The sequence below is a fragment of the Rhea americana genome, unplaced genomic scaffold (genome assembly GCF_003343005.1).
Source record: "Rhea americana isolate MKP2758 unplaced genomic scaffold, rheAme1 scaffold_96, whole genome shotgun sequence".
NCBI classification, from domain to species: domain Eukaryota; kingdom Metazoa; phylum Chordata; class Aves; order Rheiformes; family Rheidae; genus Rhea; species Rhea americana.
The window spans coordinates 1,288,717-1,305,684 of record NW_028187155.1 but is presented as its reverse complement, the minus strand read 5'-3'; the positions used below and the strand labels follow the sequence as shown (position 1 = coordinate 1,305,684).

General features: G+C 47.5%; 1 protein-coding gene across 1 annotated transcript; it reads left to right on the top strand.

The window, feature by feature from the left end:
- Positions 1-244: 244 nt before the first annotated feature.
- Positions 245-15,215, top strand: TFRC (transferrin receptor). Its single transcript, XM_085325187.1, has 18 exons — positions 245-507; positions 2,337-2,550; positions 3,191-3,410; positions 3,625-3,768; positions 4,460-4,556; positions 4,968-5,090; positions 6,363-6,458; positions 6,635-6,774; positions 7,157-7,320; positions 7,625-7,744; positions 8,385-8,470; positions 8,589-8,652; positions 9,032-9,099; positions 9,482-9,561; positions 9,973-10,054; positions 11,026-11,247; positions 11,728-11,868; positions 12,147-15,215. The coding sequence occupies exons 1-18, from the start codon at positions 475-477 to the stop codon at positions 12,387-12,389; spliced, it is 2,337 nt and encodes a 778-aa protein (XP_085181313.1). The 5' UTR covers positions 245-474; the 3' UTR covers positions 12,390-15,215.
- Positions 15,216-16,968: the final 1,753 nt, after the last annotated feature.

Sequence of the window (16,968 nt, the reverse complement as noted above, 5' to 3'; positions counted from 1 at the left end):
TGAAATGGACCCCAGGAACCTTTGTTCAGTAGTGCCCTTTGTCACCACTGAGCAGCTGCTTCTTGCTAGCCCTCCCTAAAAGGTATTGGCTTTAAAATTAATAAGACCCTTGGCTGAATTTAGCCATTTGAGATTGTGCTCCTTGTTTTTATCCTCCTTTCCCATTCCTCAGTGCTCAAAAAAAAAAAAAAAAAAAAAGATTCAGCATGCCCTTCTGAACTTGTATCTGCAGTGGGAGTATGTGAATTTATAGGTTGTGTTTCAAAGGTAATTGATGAGGTTGATGTAGACTAACTGCAACTATTGGGACTTACGTGGAAGCATGCACATAACACTTCTGGGCAAGCATCCTACTCATGATGGTGACTGATCTTGGATCTCTYCTGTGGTGGAAGGGGAACAGCCTGACCTGATGTGTTGTGTTTTAAACTTCTAGGGCTTTGGTCAGGTTGGTGGGAGCTCCTCCAGAAAGCAATGGACCATGCCAGAGCTGCAATTTCTAACTTGGTAAGACCCTCTGCCCCCTCATTTGTCTCAGGTTGGTGGGCTGACAATACTACAGCAGCAGAAGAAAGATCCAGTGGAGTCAATGTCAGTCTCATGAGATGACAAATCCAAAGCACTGTTAGATATTATTTGCGGCTTGTGAGTCTGAGCTACAGACTTCATTTTAGCTGCCTGGCTATGATATGGAGGTGGCTTAAAAGTTCAGTTCTGGCAGGGTTATCGTTTATTGCTACAATGTCYTGAGTCTTCCAGGAAACTGAAAAAGTGATAGGGAGGGGAGTGAGCCTTGAACAATGTTCCAGGAGGAAGTACTATTGAGGAAGCTGATTTGATATCTATCAAGACAATCAACATATTCTATTATGTTACTTGGGGGTGGAGGAGAAGGGGAAGGGAGAGGGAAATGCACGCCAACCACAGTTCCAGCCTTTCAATGTGGTCTGTGCTTTGAAACAAGTATTCCAGGAGGCAATAGCTCTCAGCAGGCTTGACCTAACAAGCTCATCCTAAAGAACTTGGTCTGTGAAATGACCCTGGGCTAGGACTGCAAATATGTTGGTCTAGTCCCTGAACAGGTATGGAGGAWATGAGGGGTTGAGATATGTCCTCTGCAAAGTGTCAGGGAAGCCAAAGTTCCCTGCAGTTGAGCAGGGAGACTCTTTTTTTGCTAGATTAAAGTGCAGTATAGCCACTCAGTTGTAGGTAGCATGGTCAGGAATGGAACCACAGGTCYGAAATAGCACGAGTTTAATCTTGACAGCATGTGAGCTGAGAACTCTGGATGAGCTACAGAGATTGTAACAGGGCTTGGGTGCTCATCACCAGCTGCTTCCCCAGTACAGTGGGAAGAGGCTRTGGGACTTGTTGGTCCCAGAAGCATTCATCTAGCCAATCACCTGTGTATCCCTGCCATGTGCCCAAGCTAGGAGCAAGCTCAGCAGCCCTAATGCTAGTTCTGTGGTCCTAGTTAGTTCCTGGTTAAGTTTGTAATTGAGTTAATTGTCTGTTAATCTAAATTTCTGCACTACATGCAGGCTGCTGTTCTGTGTGCTGCTGGATCATGCATCACAGCTGTTTAGAAAAGTGAGCTCTTGACTTGAAGCTCTTCTGTTTGAGCTCTGATTTTTCTTCTTTTTGTTTTTTTGGTTAAAAAAAAATGTCAAACCATTGCAACCTCAGGTAGAAGTGTGAGAAATGTCCTTAGCTTTACTGTTAGTTGAGTACAAGGAAAGTAACAAGATTCCTTTGGGTCATCTCAGTCAGCCTTGCCATTTTACACTATTGACAAATACTACAGTTTAAGAGTAGCCTGGGGAAGTTTAATGTAAGGTGATGCAGATACTGGATGAGATTATCTAGATCAAAGTGAATGTAGTTCAAAGGCACAACCATGGAGTGATTGTCTTCCCTTTTCTCCATCGTGATCAAAGTTCCTTTATGTACAAGTTGCTCGTATTCAGGTCAGATCAGTGCGCTCCTCCTGATTAGGACCAGGAGTTTCTACTTCAGTCAGCCTTTGCCACACAGTCATGTGGGAAATGCCAGTGCTGTTGGCTGTGTCATATCTATTACAGAGCCCAAGCTGGACTGTGACCAGTATGGTTCTGAACTTGTGCAGGGCAAATAGACACTAAATACCAATAGATACCCAGAGTGGGTCTGAGTCTGCTCAAAGCTGCCTATCTGCCTGATTGATACCTGCACTTGGGCTGCACTGGAGCAGTTCCAGGTGCACAGTCTGCGTTCAGTTTGGCGCATGGGTGCAGTTTGCTGGAAAGGCTGTTGAGTGATGTAGCAAACTCTTCACTCACGTGATTGTCTTTCAACAGTTTGGTGGCGAGCCAATGTCGTACACACGTTTCAGCGTTGCTCGGCAAACAGATGGTGACAACAGCCATGTGGAGATGAAGCTGTCTGCTGATGATGAGGAAGGAGGGGAGATTGGGAGGCAGGAGCACCTGCACACCAGCATGGGGCAGCCACGGAGGACTGGCAAGAACCTCTGCTTTCTTGTCATTGCAGCTGTACTCCTCCTTTTGATTGGTAAGGACAGATRGGAGGGAACTGCATGAAGTGGACTGGTTTCAATTGTATCTGAGGCCTTTAACATTTGCATTTGTATTATTTCAGAATATAAATGTAAGAGCTTGGATCCAGGCTGCAGCTTCTTGTCACTAGCTAAATATCTCTGGCTCAGGCTTGTGGTATGGAATTAGTATGAATAATTGCCAATTTGACAGCAAAAYCATGTGGATCTGTTTGCTGAAGGGCAAACTGGTCAGCATGGCAAGGGTACTAGTTTTCCCTTGATTGACTCTAAAGCTTCTCTAGAGATGCGGGTGAACGCATCAGTAAGATCTCTGGAAGCTGAAGCATTTAGTGTTTGCCAATTCTTCAAAGGCTTTTACAGTGTTACCAGCTTAAAGCAAACAGTCTTCTCCCTGGATGGTGCTAGAGAGACTGCCAAACACAAGATCAGATATACAGTGTCCTTTAAAATATCTCAGCGCAGGCAAAATGTCAGGCTGTGTATTCCTGTCTGTCCTTAGGTATCCCAGCTTTTAAAAATGGCGTGAGAACAGAGGTGCATCTGTACCCTAACAGCTGCTTTGAATGCACTTGTCTGATATTGGCCTGGCTTAGTCTTTCTTGCAGCACAAAGAAATACCTGTTCTGTCCATAGGGTTTCTGATTGGCTATTTGAGTTACCGTGGACGAATGCAGATGACTGCCAGGTGTCTAGATGGAAGTGGCAGGTGTGAGATTACTCCTACCGCGTCTTACTTAGCGGATACTGATGACACTGAAGAAGAGGTGCCGCAATCATCTGTCCTCTACTGGCCTGAACTCAAAAACCTTTTGTCAAATAAGCTGTCAGCGAGACGTCTTGAAGACTACTTGAGGTAACAGTTCCAGAAAGCTTAGCTACAGCTGAGAAAGAAGCACAGCTGGTGAACAGAACTTAAGCTCCTTTGGAGAACAAGGGTCTTAAAGATGTTGTGGGGTGGCACATCATTAAACGTGGCTTTAAATGGCCTGCCCAGCCTGGCTTTGCTGGCTGGGGTACTGTAGTGCCTACTGCTATGTTAGCCTAAACTATAAATCTGTTGCCTACAGGCAAAGAGCAAATAGGAAGTCTTTTGAAGCTGGCCTGAGTGAAGATGAGAGCATGGCCTTCTACATTCATGACCAGTTCAACAGCTTCCTCTTGGATAAAGTGTGGAATGATGAGCATTATATTAAACTGCAGGTCAAAGGCAGGTATGTTAATGGAGAGTTGCAGATCTTTACAGCATGAATCTTTGTAGTCCAAGCAGTTGCAAAGATTGTGAGCTGGTTATCCTTCTCTGAAGGAAACTACAGTATAGCTCAGCAGTGGCTACTGCTGTCTTTTCACAGGCTTTCTAAATCCCAGGTGTCTGGTAGCAGGCCTCTGGATTCTTTCTGGCACARCTGTTTCTTCAAAGCATACTTAAGAGCTGGAGAGAAAACAAACTATGTAAAAAAAGAGAAGCTGAAAGGCAGGTTTCTTCTGTCTAAAGCTTCTAGCATGGGTGGTTCTGTTGTGTGACTTATAAAGGTGTTGTGGACCAGGGTCTGGCTTCTCGTAGCTCAGGAGTATCAACAAGTATTGGATGACAGCTCACATTGGTGTGTCTTCATGTCCCTCTTGTGTGAGAGGAAAAAACGAATTTGCTAGGCTTCTTTCATGAAGGGACTAAAGAGACAGAGAAGCACAGACTATACTTCTACTGCTTGTCTTAAAAACTAGCCTTCACTAATGTCTCTGAACAGCCCCAGAGGTTGTTGCGTGAAGCTGGTAAAGAGTCTACTCGTTTTAGACTACATTGACTTGATCTGAATTAAAAGGGCATAGACTGAAATAMAAGACCTAGCTAAATATACAGACTGTATATGAAGAAGCGTAACAATGTCTCCTGACATTTAACAGCATCAACAACAAAGTGTCTATTCTGGAAAATGGTAGAGAAGAAGAACTGGAGAGTCCTGATGCATACGTGGCATACAGCAAAAATGACTCAGTCTCTGTAAGTGACACAGAAGATCCTGGAGATGTGCTTGCATACTTACCAGGTGGCAATGTCTTAAAAAGCATCCCTTCAATGTATGCACTGTATAAAGTACACCCTAGATACAAAGCTGGAAGGGTGAGGGCGGGGAATGGATGCAGAAGGAGTGGGTCCACACAGTTTTCTTGTTTTAGCAAGATGCAGAAGTAGCTATCTGCTTAGACTTCTCTGCTGGGATCCAGCCAGGAGTCTTGGCAGAAGTGCTGCTCCAGCAGGCCCWTTGCATTTGACTGGCGTCTGCGTTGCTAAACTCCAATCCATGCTGTTAATGTTGGTCTGATGTGTTCCAGACACTGTGACTTTTTAGACTGCTTAAAGTATCTCACTGGCTGAGGATTGCTGCATTTATAAGCAGTATCTCTGTTCTAGGGCAAACCGATCTATGTGAACTATGGACAGAAAGACGATTTTCAGAAGATGAAAAGTTCAGGTGTTTCTCTGGATGAATCTGTTGTCATCCTTAGAGCTGGAAAAATTACCCTTGCTGAGAAGGTGAGCAGTCTATGCCCTTGAAGCTTGGCCAATCTTGGCAGCAAGGAAATAGAAGCGTGCCTTTTAAGGAGGAAGACTGTGCCTGAGCTCAAGCCTCTAGAATTTGTCTGCGGGCTTGTCCTACAGGACTAGTCTTTCTTGTTTATGTTAAAATTCAAAATGCAAAACCCTGGACACCAAGGCTCAATGGAGCTAGTTACTTTTTGTGGGAGTGTTGTCCTTGGCCTCTGGTMGTCTGGTTGGGACAGCTGAATGTCCAGAACGATGGAGCTGAGAGGCAGAAGCAGGCAGCCTGTGATCCACAGGGCAAGGACCACAGGATGTAGAGCTGGCTGGTGTTGTTATAAGCAGAAACGGAGCTGTCAAAAGCAGAAATTTTTCATCTCTAGAGCACCTCTTGTTACTGCAGCCAGATACTTTCAAAGCTTGCTTGCAGTGTCTCATTTGGTCTCTTGTTGAGTGTTCAGTAGGTCCAAGCGTAGGTGCCAGCAGTGCCTGCCCAGCAAGCTGTCTTGTGTGTTGCTGTAATGCTCCCCTTACAGGAAACAAGACCAAATAGCCAAGCAGCCTAAAGGAGCCAAATTCTTCTGCGCACAAGCCTGTTCTAGGTCTGCCAGAGGACTGCAGCTCACATAAGTGCTTGTGAGGAGACTAGGACATAGGATTCTTCCCTACAGCATGCCAGTACAGCTCTTGTCTGGCTGTGTGCATCATAGACACAAACAGAGCTGAAAGGTGCTTCCACGAGAGGTTCTATACTCRTCTTTGCACCTTGTAAACTGTTTTCTGGCCTTGCAAGAGTGTTTGCCCCTGTGGTGCATAAGCGGCAGCTAGGCTGTAAGTATATTAAACTGGGGCTTGACTTAATTAGGCCACTCCCCCCCGCTCCCCCCATCTTCTTTGTGAGGATGAGCCTCCGGTGGCTGCTTATCTTCGCTTGATACTAATCAAATGTTGGGAAATCAGACTGAGCATAATAAAAAAATAATCAACTTATGAGCCTCTCTGAGAAACAAGTCTGAGTTGAACGAATTGTGGGGTTGGACACTAACCATGGCGAGCATCCTAATTCAAGAGGGTGYTAGGCATACTGTATCCAGAGTGAACTAGGCTACTTGCATTCAGCCTCTTTGTATTAGTGTCAGATGATTGTTAAAATCTGCAGAGTCAGGCACTGAGAAGCACAAACCTTCATACCATTCTTCAGTGTATTTGCCTTAAATCCCCTGGCTTGCTGTGCAAATGTGCAGCTGATGTTGTTCTTTGCTTCAGGTTGCAAATGCCAAAGAGGCAGGAGCAGTTGGTGTCCTGRTGTACCTGGATCCACAAGATTACAAGAACACAGATAAACTTGTCCCCTTTGGGCATGTGAGTATGTGACTAGCTGTCTAGTCTGCTGCTGTGATGAGCCTTTTCCATTGTGGACTGCAAACTGCAGTAGTCTTCCTGCAGGCCTCCAGCTTAGCAGTGTTTCATGCCCTTGTGTAGATGACAGCTCTTGATCTTCTGTGTGAGACCTGAGGGCTCTTCTTGCCATTTCACAGGCCCACCTTGGTACTGGAGACCCTTTCACCCCAGGCTTCCCCTCTTTCAACCACACCCAGTTTCCACCAGTTGAATCTTCGGGACTACCCTACATTGCTGTTCAGACCATCTCCAGCCAAGCAGTGAGCCGGCTGTTCAGGTAACAATCCCTGCTGGCTTGCAGGCTAGGCTGTTGGCCCCGTTGCTGGTGATGAGGATGATGTTGAGGTGCTGTGAGCCCAGGGAGCTCTCTGCTGGCCTCTGCCACGTATCACAGGGAGCACTTAGTAGGACTGACTGGAGAAATGTCACTTGTCTGATATGTCTAACTGCTTAAAGGCAGATCTTAATTTAGTATTAAGTTYCCCTTGGCCTCTCTCTGCCATCTTCACCACACACAATTAGCAGTACAGGATTGCAAGCTAACTTCTGAGCAGGTTCTGGACAAAGCTCCCCCTGCAGTTTCAGGCTTGCTTTTCTCACAGGAAAGGTAAATGAGGCCAGAGATGGACAATGAGCTCAAAGGATCTCTTTCCCCTCAGCAAAATGGATGGAGACCCTTGTTTTCTGGAGTGGAGAGGTGGGATCATCAATTGCAAGATGACCAGTACAACCAATAAAACAGTGCAACTGAAGGTGAACAGTGTCATGGTGGACAGGAAGATTCTGAACATCTTTGGTGCTATCAAGGGGTTTGAAGAACCAGGTAGGAGCAACTGGCTTGTGGGTCACATTAAAAGGGACCTCTTACTGTTCTGTCATCTTCAGAGCATGACAGCTGTTTCCAGATGAAGGCAACTAGATCTCAGCAAAATAAAGCTCTTTCCCTGAAAGTCAAGGGAAAAGCTGAACTGAACTGCCAGTGAAAGTCTAAATAAAGACAGTGAGCCAGAGACAAGGGTCAGACTCTATACTGTGTTCATAGCATGGAAGTTAAAAGCTGCTTTTCTGATGGAGAATGTTTGCAGCATGAAGTTTGCGGCTCAGAGCTCTTGATGTCTGCTTTGTAGATCGCTACGTTGTGATTGGAGCCCAGAGAGACTCCTGGGGCCCAGGAGCAGCCAAGGCTGGTGTTGGAACTGCCATATTGCTAGAACTTGCCCAAGTGATCTCAGACATGGTGAAAAATGGTAAATATTTGAGCACAAAAGCGAGGGGGGATATTAAATCCTACAGAATCAGCTCTGTGTGTTAACACTGGAGAGCTCAGATGCAAACTAATCCCTTGAGAAGCTGCAGGAAACATGATAAAGCTCTTGGTGCCATGCTCCCTGACTTGCCCAGCACGGACAACTTGTCTGCAGTGAGCACTTGTTTCCAAGGGACTTACCTGCTTACATCCAGTTTAGTGCGGATGCAAAATGTCCTTGGATAACGCATGTTGAAAACCTCAGACTTGAACTGTGTATTGGGCAGCCAGCCCTAAAGGTAGAAAACATTAAAGTAGCTGAACAGCTGGAGGATTGGGGGTTGCTTGGTGGCACTCAATGCAAGTCTCCACTTCTGTTTCTGGGGTTGATTCTGGGCTCTGACAGCTGAAGAGGAGGGTGGTGGAAGGGATTGGAGGTGGCATGGCTTCCCCACACAGCTCTGGAGAGATAAGGGGGAGTAGGGTATAGTGTCTTTGGTGTGACTAACATGCAGGAGTGTCTGCACAGAGTGCTTCAGCTCTGCCTGTTGAGCAATAGATGAATCAGCAGCCCAGGTCCTCAGTAATCCATATCTCCATGGAGGAAGAGTATAGATACCAATCAATCTCTCTATTTGCAGGTGGCTATAAACCAAGGCGAAGCATCATCTTTGCTAGCTGGAGTGCAGGAGAATATGGAGCTGTGGGTGCTACTGAATGGCTAGAGGTACTTTTCTTCGACAGACTTCTATAATGACTGTTGATTTCTGATTCCCTGTTCCCATTGGTTAAACACGCTCGTGTTGCCCTGTTGCCATTCATCTTACACTTCTGTTTTGTTTTAGGGATACTCTGCCACTCTGCATGCCAAAGCCTTCACTTACATTAACCTGGATGCTGCAGTCCTAGGTAACTTGCCACCCTGTTCAGTTTCTTGAAGCCAGATTTACACCAGAATGGCTTGGTAGACATCCCTTAAGCTCCTGAAATGGAGACTGCCCTGACTCTGCCAGGGCTGGTATTGAGTGTTTGACTGAAGGTTGTCACGACTCTCTTCATCATGGTCCTGTTGTCATTGAAGCTGGAAGGCTGATGCAATTTGAGCTAAAAGGAGACAACTCTGCTAGGTCCAAACCGATTCTGCCCTGTGTCTGCCAATGATCCTTTGGGAACAGGCTGTAGATCAATTGATCCAGGAGATGCTAATGCTGCTCAGTCAGAGAGCTGGGCTGCTCTAAAAGTAATGGTTAGCTGTGCCTGCATGTCAGACATCTTTCCTTTCTTGCAGGGTGGAAAAACATCAAGATTTCTGCCAGCCCACTGCTGTACAGCCTACTGGAGAGAACTATGAAGGGGGTGAGTTGAAGGATCTTGGGCGGACAAAGACAACTGTGGTTTCAGGAGAAACTGAAAGCTGCTAGAGCTGTACTGGGGCACTTGCTTCAGCAGAGCTGGCACCTTTGGAAGAGAAGCCCATTTAGGAGAAAGGGCTGAGACGCTCCTGAGAGCTGTCTGAAGACAGCTGGGCTTGTAGGTGTTACAGTTTATGCACCTGGAATCTAAAACTAGCAGATGCCACAGTTCAGTGGGAGGTGAACGTCCTGCATGGACAGAAAGGTCAGGAGACATGGCATTTGCATAGTAATGTGAGCTCTGGAACAGACTCGCCAGCTTGCAGGCAGCCTGGAAGCCTAAGCAGAGGCCAGAACAAGAGCAGTGACAGTCAGTCTCTTTCCAGGTGATGGATCCAGCAAAGGCCCAGTCAGCAGATGCAGGAAGCCTGTTGAAGAGAGTTGGCTCTGACTGGGAAAATACAGTGTAAGTGTCTTGATCCTGCTGTTTGGGAAAGCAAGTCTCCATAAAGGAACAAATTAAACAGCTTCTGCTTTTCGTGCTGGAATGCAGAACTGCTGTTTGGGGCAAGCTCTACCTACTGTGACGGGGGTGGGCAAGTGTGGACAGCACAGCACTAGCTGTGCTTAGTGCTGGTCCAAGCTGCCTGTAGACAATTCAGACACCTTGTACAAGGCTGTTCTTGCCCTACAAAAAAAGACCAGTGGTCAGAAATGGACAAGCAGCCCTCAGCACTTGTCCATGTCTTCTTGCTAAAACGTGCCCTATCTAGACAGAGTAGGCCAGATGGCCCAGAGCTTCAACTCCAAGGGCTTGTAGTTCTTTTCCTGGGATGTCTAAACCAGTTGACAACTGCTCAATACCTGTCTCTTGTAGTGTTCCCCTTGGCCTGGGTGATGCGGCATTCCCTTTCCTGGCATACTCTGGAATCCCAGTGGTGTCCTTCGGTTTCTGCAATGTAAGTATTGTGTGCCTGCCTGGTGTATTTGCTCTGTGGAAAATRCTCCAATAGTATTTGCCCTCTAAGATGGCAGAGCATGTGGTGCTGCTCCTAAACTCAGCTTCCATTTAGGTGTGCCTCTGGGAGAGAGGAGACAGCATCAGGGCCTCGTGACTATGGTGGTACTCTCTGGGCAGGCTTCTCTGGCCTGAACGGTGTACAGTCTCTGTTCTGGAGCTTTGAACATCTGTGTTTTGTTGGGAGAGGGAGCCCTCTGTCTTCTAGAGGCTCAAACGTCAATGCTTCAGAAGCTAAATTCACTGAAAAGATGTCAACTTTCTTCTCCTGCTGCTTTAATGAAAGGATGTCGTAGAGCCTGCGGTTTAGGAAACAAAGTGTGCTGGCAAGTTGTATAACTAGCCAGAGGCAAGTACTAACTCGCTGTCTGTGTCTACTGCTGCAGCTTGGGGCTAGCAAAAATGACATCAGCTAGGYAGCTTGCTCTCTTACCATAGAGTCCGAGTGTGTAGCTGGGAGCTGAGCAAAGCTGGACTTTCTAGTAACAGCTTCCCTGGCTTACGAATGCTTGGACTTTGCTAACATTGGACTTCCTGGAAAAAAACCACCAACAGAACCTTAAGTCAGCCCACTCAGAAGTCTTAGCAGGGGGAGGGAGGGGTTCTGCTAGCACACGCTGAACTAGATGCTGAGATTTATCTGCTCATAGCTCTGCAAAGGAACTCCTGTAGGACTGAGATCTTTGTGTTTTCAGGTCTAACAGATTAGCAGAGCATCCTGATGATTACTGAAGAGTGTGAGATGCTAGCAGGCGCTCCCTTCCGCTGCATTGTGCTTCAAAGTTTTGCCACTCAGATCTCGCTATTTAAAGGCTTAAAAGAATGGGGGAGTGGTGGCAAACWATAGTGGAAGGCAAAAATTCCTAGCATGAGAAGCATTCCTGCCCAACTCCAATGTCTTCTGCCCTGCAGAAAGATGAGGAATACCCCTTCCTGGGCACCACTGAGGATACTGTGGAGAATCTGAAGAGGATTGCCAACTTGTATGAGCTTATCCGTACTGCTGCAGAAGTGGCTGGACACATTGCTCTCAGGCTGACCCATGATCATGAGCTCTACCTGGACTTTGGGAAATACAGTGAGSAGCTGCTAGCGTTCCAGGAGAAGTTTTTGGACTATGATCAGGAAGTGAAGGTAAGTCTTAGTGCACTGAATCTCTGTAGACTGTTACAGTGTCTTGTGTTAAGAAGGCTCTATGGCTACTGAATGCAGTAGAACAGATGTCTTTCCGCCTGCTTGAGATGAGGATGTAGCACGATGTGACCGGAATTGGTGCTTCTTATGGAGCAGTACAAAGTAGCTATGGCAGATAGACTTAGCTAATCTTGYTGTGGTGAGTTCCTGGGGAGATTGTTGTGGATGCAACTGGTTATCACTCAGTGCAGTGCATCTTTGCRTCTCATTTGCATCTCTACTGAAAGGGTAAAAAAAACTGTGGGTGGGGAGAGATGTCACTGAGGTCAGTGACCCCAGAAAAGACTGCCAGGAACTTGCTTTGCTACTAYGTTTAAACGTAATGGTGGAGGGAGGGAGGAGAAAAGAAAAGAAAAGCTTTCTGTGTAAGAGAGCAGTGAAAGAAGAAAATGAAGTTTGCTAACAGCATTTCCTTTGCAGGAGCTTGGGCTGACCTTGGATTGGCTGTTCTTTGCCCGTGGAGATTTTCAGCGAGCTGTAGATGGACTGAGAAGAGACATCGCAAACAGTGATAGAGAAAACAAGGTCATCCGCAGAGCCCTGAATGACAGGATCATGAAGGTGGGTCCTTACAACCAGCTTTCCTTTTTTCACAAAGGAGATGTACTGAGTTTATTAGAAGCCGTGAACAGTGTGCAGATCTGAGTGTCTCCTGCTTGCTTAATGTTAATGTCACTGGCTTCTATGCCTGCTATCAGGAGATTTTCTGGCCCTTGTGGAACTCCTGTGGGAAGGGGTTTTATGGGAATGAGAGCTCAAGGATTAGTGATGGGGCATATTAGGGAAGAAATAAACATGGGAGGTGACAAAGTAACCCTAAACTTGCACCTCTACTCCAGGTGGAATATGACTTCCTCTCCCCATATCTGTCGCCAAAAGATGTTCCCTTTCGCCACATCTTCTTCGGCAAAGGTTCCCACACCCTGCAGAGTCTGCTGGAGCACCTGCAGCTGCTGAAATCCAGCAAGAGCAGCGTGAATGTGAACAAGCTGAAAGAACAGCTGGCCCTATCGACCTGGACAATTAAAGGGGCTGCCAATGCCTTAGTAGGGGACATCTGGGATACAGACAATGAGTTTTAATCACAGCAAGCACCTGGCTAAGGTACAGAATTAGGGAAGCCCACTCCCTAACATGGCATTATATTTCTGTAGAGATTTTTTTTTTGGCAGCAGATCTCTTTTTGACCAAAGTTGAGCTTAAATTTAAAATCTTATCTTGACAAATTCACAGGAGGCAGTTTTAAAGCAGGTACTAGAATTATCATGAAATTTCCTCTGACCAGGCTTCCCTCTGACCACAGTCCAAACCGGTCATGTACAGCTGCTTGTGGGGCTTGCTTTCTGGTGTACTTGAGAACAAACAACTCGGGCAAATCTTGAACTGGTACCTTAAGTGGGGAGGTGCCACGTCTATTTAGAGTTTAAATTGTTGGCCTCCTAAACCTAGTGATAGAATAGGGAAAGAATTCCTTTTAGCATTTATAATGAGGATCTCTTCCCTGGCAGGGAGCTGCAGAAACAAACCTGTAGCTTAAGAATAAAACAACATAGTAATAGCCTGTAAGTGCTAGATTGTCAGCAAGCTCTGAAGTGCCCAGCCTCCCCACAGCTAAAGAGTGGTGGCTTAACACCGTCTTGGAGGCATGTTTCTTCTAAGGCAGGTCTCGATTCCCAGGGGAGATAAGCCAAAGACTATCAGATGCCCCCCTCTTATACCCTGAGCTGGCACCTCAGTGGGTCCTGTGGCATTGAGAAATGGCTCTAGATTGGCACTTCAGACCTTGCTGCTCTGGGGCCTTCTGTGAAATCGAGTCTCTTGCTGGCCAAACCCTGTTTGGCTGATGTCATTGTGCAGGATGGCTCTTGTTTGGCACTGAGATATTTATTTATTTGTTTATTTATCAGTGACAGTGTTCACTATAAATGGTATGTGTTTTTTTTATAGAAGATAATTATCGGAAGCAGTGCCTTCCATAATTATGACAGTTATACTGTCGTTTTTGAATAAAGCAGCATCTGCTATTACAATCAAACATGATACTGGAACTTTGCATTTAGAATATTTTAAATATACAAAAAAAATWTTTGAAAACTAGCAATTAAGCTTTCTGTGGCAAAAACACCCCTTTGGAAGAAACTTGAAGATGTAAACCTGGTAATAAGTCTCTGGGTTGCATTCCAAATTGATCCTTGAAATGCTGAAAACCTGGGTGGAAAAATCAAATAGTAGAAATTTGGCTTCTATGGGGTGTCCATGCCTGTCAGTGGGGTTAGGCATCCCTTACCCCTCCCTTCCTCCTCCTCCTCCCTGTTTCTGGGTGCCTTGTGCTCACATGGGGAACACAGCTTCCTTCCTGCCTCTGTCCTTGGCTGAGGGGCAGAAGCACTCCTGAGGGAGGTGGTAAAAGGCATCATTATGTAGCCATAGCTCCACCCRCTATGACACACAAGTAAACCTATACCTCAGACTAGGCACTGGCCCAATTTTAAATGGCAGCTTTCTGCAAACTTCCAGTACCTTATGTATCATGAAACCTAACTGACATTATCGGGGGCAGTGTCTTCCATAATGTGTAAAGAACAAGGTAGTTTTTGCCTACCACAGTGTTATATCGGAGGCAGTGACCTCCATATGTTGCACTATGGGTGTACGTAATTATCGGGGACAGTGTTTCCCATAATTGTTCTATGCTTATCATGCAATGTCATCTGCAAAGCTGGATGGTTAGTATCTAACATGCATCAACTTCCTGCAGTCCTATTTTCTTTCTCACTCTCCTGTGGTGGTGCAGATACAAACTTCAGTCTGTTGTGTGCTTTTCAGACTCCACCTGCTCTGTAGGCTGAACTGTTTCAATTAGCTGTGCTGTCTTGAATTGGCTTCCTACTTCCAATCCTGAGACTGGTGTTTGAATGTTTTATGGAGACTAGGCTAGTTAGGTTGCGCTCTGTGATTTAGTGACCCTCCTTCAAATCAGTTATGAAGGCTTGGAGAGTTAAAGGTGAATGTATGGTTTTGGGCTGACTGTCCAGAGGGCTCTGGTCACTGCTCTAGACACGTGCAAGTACTACTTAGAGGCAGAGGTTGGCTTATTTTGATACTTTTGTGGTGAAGCTGGCATGGATGCATGGCAAACTGCTTGTCTCCAGTGAGACCTAGGGCAGGTAACTCCAGTCTTGCTGCAGGGGGTGGGGAAAAATCACTGGGACCTTTCTCGTGCTGCCTCTCTGCTCCCTAATCTGAAGCTGAACACTGCTTCTCTCTTCATTTGACATCTGGTAAACTGCAGTATATATTCCCCAAAAGCAGCTCTCTGTGGCCAGCCCCTATTTTGCAAAGAAAAAAAAATTAAACTAGCTTTTAAACTAAAGGATGAGTGACCTGAGCCTTGGCAGTAGTCATCAAAAAAATGTATATTGTTTGGTGGGTGGAGAGACCTGGGCTGGGTCCCACCTAGTGGTACTGTCACAAGGAAGGGGAAAGGACAAGCCCACAGCCTGTGGCTCCAGAGGGCTCACAGACTTGAATGGGATGGATTTTCATTCTCCCTTCTGGGAGACAGATGTCCAGGTTTGTGCAACTCTTATTTCTTGCTTAACTACCTTATCCTCTCTGAAATACATGTACCACCCTCTCTGTGCTGCTGTTTCCTACTGACGCTTCTCCAGATGGCATTTAAGAGCTGCTGTCTGGGGAGTCTTTGCTTTAGYGTTTGCATGCATCTTGATGTCAGACTTAATCATGCGCTTTGTAACCTGTTTCTTAGCTAGCCAACACAACTGTGACTACTAGGATCTTGGTATGCCTTGTTTGGTACTGGGATCTGACTTGGTGTGGGGTGTTAAAGTCTATTTCTAGGTTACCTGGTCTCTGATTGAATAAAGTTTTAATGCTTGAACACTTAACTCCTTGTGGATTCTTGCGAAGCTTTGACAATGTTACAGCAGCTGGTAAGCACAAGCAGCTGAAGGAAGGCTGTTTTCCTGCCAAATCAGAGCTGTTAATTACATAGTAGCTCTTAGCAACTCTCCCTGGTACAGGGTGTTTGCCAGCAAATGCCACCTCGTTGACTTGCGATTACAAGTACAAACTTCACTGCCCTGCAAGGAGTGCTTTGAGTCCTGCCTCACCATGGGAGTCTTGAATGAAGACTTTGACAGTGATGTGGAGGAGTAATTTATGGGAGCTGCTCAGGCACCCTTCTCCCTTCACATCCATCACCTGCTGCCTCAAAGTTGCTGTGCTGGCCTCAAACCAGGCTCTTTTAAGTCAAGAGTATCACCTCTGGCAGGGGGATACCAGGGCCTGCTGAATCGGAAGGAGGGTAAGAATGTCAGACTTCCCACTGGTCCAGCTTTGCATCTCGCAGACAGTAAGAGGCCCCTCTGGTGAGGGGCACTGCTGTGCTCAGGTGAGTCCATGCCCCAGGAGGCCAGAGCTTACAGCCTGGCCTCTTCTCCGCCCAGGCAAGGAAGCAGGGGGAGAAKGGGGAGGAGGGAGGGATGAAAACCCATCTGCCCTTCCAGGAGGTAGCTGGGGCCCCTCAGCCCCAGCCATGGGCTGAAGGCAACTTCCTAACCCCTGCCCTGTCCCTGCCCTTCACTGCCAGCTTGGATCCCCTGCTAAAGGCCATAGGTAAAAGCTGGGGTAGGGACTTGAGTGTGCAGAAGGAATGAGGCCGGAGCACAAATCAGTCCAGCTGAACTTGGTTATTGCTTAAAGACAGAGCAGGAGCTACATCACCCTGCTCTGAGGCTTGTACTGCTTCACCGGTTTGGGGCTTTCATTTTAAGCATCTCTCACTGAATTTTAAGGGAGCTCAGCGGAGCTTCTCTGTGCTTTCTTCCCCCTCACTGCTTGGATGTGCCCAGCCTCACTTTACAAGTGAGGTGGAGGAAGGGCAGGGTTTGGGGTGGGAGGCAGCATGTCTGGGAGCACCGCTACCTCCTGTTGACATTCCCAAGGCCCTAGGGGTAGCTCTTGCGCCTCTGATCCCAAGGCGGGCAATTTGCTTGTTGAGAGTTAGGCACGTTGGCCACTAAAACCTGGCTCTGCTCTTTTCTGTTCAGAGAGCACCCTGGGAAAGTAGCATTGGTCTAAGCGGGGCTGGGGCTTTGCAATGCTCTGCCTCTCGAGGAGCAGGGGCAAATGCCAGCAGGGCAACAGTGCTGCATGGAGGGCGGGTGCAGCCCTCCCTCCCCACGGGTGCAGGAGCCGTAGCCTCGTAGGTGGCTTTGGTGGACCCATCCAGCAGCAAAAGCAAGAGCACCTCTCCGGAGCTTTGCTGCTCGGCCCCATSCCTCCCCCTCGCCCGCTGGGGCAGACTGAGGAGCGAGGGGCCGCAGGAGCGGGGCAGGGAGCCCGGGGGAGGGTGGGGATGGGCCGGTCCCCAGCGTGCAGCCTCCGGAGCAGGCTGTGGGGCACGGGCTGCAGGGCATTTCTGGGTGCCCCTGGCAGCCCGGGGGCTGGGTGCTGCCCCAGCCGCCAGCGCAGGGCCGAGCCCGCCTGGGGACGGGGCCCTGCGCCGCCCGGCTCTGCGCGGCAGCCGGTGCTCGGGGCGGGGGAAGGCGGCGGGCTGCGCTGCTGCAAGCTCCGGCGGAGGCTACGCGCGCCGCGGGGTCCGCGTGTCCGCCCGTCGGTGCGTCCGGCCGCCCGCCT